Genomic DNA, 5000 nt, shown 5'->3' on the forward strand with positions numbered 1-5000 from the left:
ACAAACACAAACACACACACACACACACACACACACACACACACACAGACACACACACACACTCTTTCTTTTTGCGTTGTATTTAGTCATTAAAGAGATGTCTTTATCTAAAGTGACTCATGTCAGTAAAGCATTCCAACATTTAGAAGCTTCAAGAGCTACCACACACACACACACACACACACACACACACACACACAGACTTGTGGTCCCTGGTCCTTGCAGGTCATTACTGGCGTCTGTCTGGGGAGGAAATTTACCACAGAAATCAATAGAGAGAGAGATGGAGGGAGGAGAGAGGAGAGAGAGGGAGGGAGGGAGGGAGAGATGGAGGGAGGAGAGAGGAGAGAGAGGGTGGGAGGGAGGGAGAGATAGAGGAATAGAGGGAGGAGAGAGAGTGAGAGATAGAGGGAGGAGAGAGAGATAGAGAGAGGGAGTGGAAGAAAGGGAGGGAGAGAGGAGAGAGAGAGAATAAAGGGAGAGATGGAGGGAGGGAGGAGAGGGATGAGCAAGGGAGGGAGATGAGAGGAGAAAAGAGAGAGAGGAGAGAGAGGGAGGGAGGAGAGAGGAGTGGGATGAGCAAGGGAGGGAGGTGAGAGGAGAAAAGAGAGAGAGGAGAGAGAGGGAGGGAGGAGAGAGGAGTGGGATGAGCAAGGGAGGGAGGTGAGAGGAGAAAAGAGAGAGAGGAGAGAGAGGAGTGGGATGAGCAAGGGAGGGAGGTGAGAGGAGAAAAGAGAGAGAGGAGAGAGAGGGAGGGATGGAGGGAGAGATGGAGGGAGGAGAGAGGAGAGAGAGGGTGGGAGGGAGGGAGAGATAGAGGAATAGAGGGAGGAGAGGGATGAGCAAGGGAGGGAGGTGAGAGGAGAAAAGAGAGAGAGGAGAGAGAGGGAGGGAGGAGAGAGGAGTGGGATGAGCAAGGGAGGGAGGTGAGAGGAGAAAAGAGAGAGAGGAGAGAGAGGGAGGGAGGAGAGAGGAGTGGGATGAGCAAGGGAGGGAGGTGAGAGGAGAAAAGAGAGAGAGGAGAGAGAGGAGTGGGATGAGCAAGGGAGGGAGGTGAGAGGAGAAAAGAGAGAGAGGAGAGAGAGGGAGGGATGGAGGGAGAGATGGAGGGAGGAGAGAGGAGAGAGAGGGTGGGAGGGAGGGAGAGATAGAGGAATAGAGGGAGGAGAGGGATGAGCAAGGGAGGGAGGTGAGAGGAGAAAAGAGAGAGAGGAGAGGGAGGAGAGGGAGGAGAGGGATGAGCAAGGGAGGGAGGTGAGAGGAGAAAAGAGAGAGAGGAGTTCTGTTGTAGTGGCATGTTCATCTTACACATCCTTCCTCTCCCTCTCTCTGTGTCTGTGTGTGTGTGTGTGTGTGTGTGTGTGTGTGTGTCTCAGTCTTTCCTGCAGGTATACTCCAGCCTACTCTCTATGACCCTGAATTCCCACAGTGAGTACTACAGCACGGCACACACACACACACGCACACACACACACATACGTACACACACACACACACACACTCTGGCATGGTTAGATTAAGTATAAGTATAAGTATATATACTCTTTTGATCCCGTGAGGGAAATTTGGTCTCTGCATTTATCCCAATCCGTGAATTAGTGAAACACACACAGCACACAGTTTACACACAGTGAGGTGAAGCATACACTAATCCCGGCGCAGTGAGCTGCCTGCATCAACCGGAGGTGCTCGGGGAGCAGTGAGGGGTTAGGTGCCTTGCTCAAGGGCACTTCAGCCGTGCCTACTGGTCGGGGTTCGAACCCCTCCGGTTACAGGTCCGAATGGCTAACCAGTAGGCCATGGCTGCCCCTAGAGATTAGATAGATTAGATAGATTGTAACCATAATCTCATAGGGAGAAAGATCAGGTGGAAATGGCCCAGTGGGAATGCTGTATTGAGCCCATGTACAAACGTATTTAAAGACCCTAGGGAATTGCATAGTTGGTTTATATGTGTTATAATGCTTAAAGGTAGTGTGTGTGTGTGTGTGTGTGTGTGTGTGTGTGTGTGTGTATGTAATGTGTATGCGTGTGTGTGTGGCTGTGTGTGCGTGTGTGTGTGGCTGTGTGTGTGTGTGGCTGTGTGTGTGTGCGTGCGTGCGTGCGTGCGAGTGTGTGCGTGTGTGTGTGTGTGAGTGTGTGTGTGTGTGGCTGTTACCTCTTTCTGGGACTCCTTCAGCAGTGTATCGATTTACCTTCAGAAAGCTCTAAAAACTGTGTTTTAAGAGACAGGCATCTAATTGGCTTTAAGCTACTGCACACTCACACACACACTCACACACACACACACATACACACACACACACACACAAGTGCATGCACACACATACACGGACACACACAAACACACACACACACACACACACAAAGACACACGCATTCATGCACGCGCACACACACACACACACACATTCGCGCATGCATTCAGGCATGCACACACAAACACACACACATTATGAAAGAATCAGAAATTGATTCCTGGATTCAAAAAAAATGCTGCCCCCTGCTGGCAATGAACCAAAATTGTAACATTTTGAAGCATCATGCAGATACCCATACATGCTCACCTACACCCTCTGACACACACACATACATACACACACACACACACACACACACACACACATGCTCACCTACACCCTCTGACACACACACATACATGCTAACCTACACCCAGTGACACCGACACTGTGTGTGTGTGTGTGTGTGTTAACAAAAATGCCATTTCTGGTCATTTCTGCAGGTCCCTGAACTTTGGGGGCATTGGATCCATCATTGGACATGAACTCACACATGGATACGATGACTGGGGTAAGAGAAAGAAAGAAAGAAAGAAAGAAAGAAAGAGAGAGAGAGAGAGAGAGAGAGTGATGGAAAGATATATTAGGGGAGGAGCTGACAGTGATAGTTGTGTGATAGTCTGCTTTCCTCTCTAAACTGTAGAATCATTCTTTTGGTTCCAGGGAAAAAAAACCAGCTATTTTTCAGGTTCCGAACAGAGTTATTTTTGGGTTGATACGCTCCGAACGGAGTTATTTTTGGATTGATATGCTCTGAACGGATCAACGCCTGGAGTGTGAACCACAACGGAGCCATTTGTTTGTGGGTGTAAAAGAGGTTGAGAGAAGAGAAAGAGATAAAGGGGTGATGGAGGATAGGAAGAGAGAGAGAGAGAAAGAGATAGAGAGTTGTAACAGATTGGAGGAAGTATTTTACACATACTACATGACACATAATGACAATTGCTAATAAACATATATATATATATATATATATATATATATATATATATATATAGGTATGTATGTATATGTATGTACAGATCTATACTATCAGGTGACGCGTGTGTGTGTATATATCTATCTATCTATCTATCTATCTATATATATATATATATATATATATATACACATACACGTTTGTGTGTGTATATATATATATATATATATATATATATATATATATATATATATCTTTATCTTCTGGCTTGGAATTCCGACTTCAGACGGTGTTATAATTGGACTTTCCTACTGATAACTCGGGACTTTCCTACTGGTAACTCGGGAACTACTGTAGGACCCCCGAGTGCAACTGGCCCCCTAGTGAGAGTGAGGAGAAAACAGGAGAACAGGCCTGGCCAGTGTGCAGCTCACAGTAGTGCACTATCGCCCCCTGCTGGCCAGTGTGCAGCTCTGCTGGCCAGTGTGCAGCTCATAGTAGTGCACTATCGCCCCCTGCTGGCCAGTGTGCAGCTCATAGTAGTGCACTATCGCCCCCTGCTGGCCAGTGTGCAGCTCTGCTGGCCAGTGTGCAGCTCATAGTAGTGCACTATCGCCCCCAGCTGGCCAGTGTGCAGCTCATAGTAGTGCACTATCGCCCCCTGCTGGCCAGTGTGCAGCTCTGCTGGTCAATGTGCAGCTCATAGTAGTGCACTATCGCCCCCTGCTGGTCAATGTGCAGCTCTGCTGGTCAATGTGCAGCTCATAGTAGTGCACTATCGCCCCTTGCTGGCCAGTGTGCAGCTCATAGTAGTGCACTATCGTCCCTTGCTGGTCAGTATGCAGTGCACTATCGCCCTCTGCTGGCCAGAGGCTGAACACACACACTTGCCATCTGGGCTGTGCTGGAAGGGCAGAGTCATAGCGTGGGTCACATGACTGTTTCCCCTGTGCTGATAGGGGGGCAGTATGATCGCTATGGCAACCTCAAGCAGTGGTGGACAGAGGCGTCGTACAGAAAGTTCCAAAAGAAGGCAGAGTGCATCATCAAACTCTACGATAACTTTACCGTCTACAACCAGAGAGTAAGTACACACACACATACGAATGCATGTACAGTATGCACGCACGCACACACACACACGATACATAAACATTGTAAATAAAATAAGAAATTCATGCTGAATAAACTACTTTATAGGTTATCACTATCAAGGCACCAGTATACTAATTGTGTGTGTAATGTGTGTGTGTGTGTGTGTGTGTGTGTGTGTGTGTGTGTGTGTGTGTGTGTGTGTGTGTGTGTGTGTGCGCGCATGGGTAATGTATGTGTGTGTGTGTGTGTGTGTGTGTGTGTGTGTGTACAGGTCAATGGGCGTCTAACTCTGGGAGAGAACATTGCTGATCTGGGTGGACTGAAGTTGTCCTACTATGTGAGTCGGCTGTTTAACATGTTGTCATTGTGGCCATTGTTCTTCCTCCTCTTTCTCTTTTCCCTCCCTCTCTCCCTCCCTCCATCCCCCCACCCCCCCCTTTCTTCCTCCCCCCCACCCTCTCTCTCTCGAACTGCACAGGGGGGGTGAGAGGATAAACACTTACAACACCCCCCCCCTCCCCCCACACACACACAGGTACACCTGCGCCCCCCCCCCCCCCCCCACACACACACAGGTACACCCACCCCCACACACACCATTGCATTGTCTAAGTCCGGCAGCACCTCTACTAGCTTAGCTTAGCATAGTGAATAGAATCTCGTCACAACTAGCCTGTTGTGAGTAA

General features: G+C 48.7%; 1 protein-coding gene across 1 annotated transcript in view; it reads left to right on the top strand.

The window, feature by feature from the left end:
• Window positions 1-5000, top strand: part of ecel1 (endothelin converting enzyme-like 1) — a 45022-nt gene that overhangs the window by 38209 nt on the left and 1813 nt on the right. Inside the window, exons 12-15 of the mRNA XM_076281656.1 lie at window positions 1377-1428; window positions 2744-2811; window positions 4179-4303; window positions 4586-4651. Of these exons, the coding sequence (XP_076137771.1) occupies window positions 1377-1428; window positions 2744-2811; window positions 4179-4303; window positions 4586-4651 (311 nt within the window). The remainder of the gene's footprint in view (window positions 1-1376; window positions 1429-2743; window positions 2812-4178; window positions 4304-4585; window positions 4652-5000) is intronic.

This window comes from Alosa pseudoharengus, unplaced genomic scaffold, assembly GCF_046254945.1.
Source record: "Alosa pseudoharengus isolate Yale_2024_CS ecotype anadromous, Long Island Sound unplaced genomic scaffold, YU_APseudo_1.1 YU_APseudo_1.1_scf_13, whole genome shotgun sequence".
NCBI classification, from domain to species: domain Eukaryota; kingdom Metazoa; phylum Chordata; class Actinopteri; order Clupeiformes; family Clupeidae; genus Alosa; species Alosa pseudoharengus.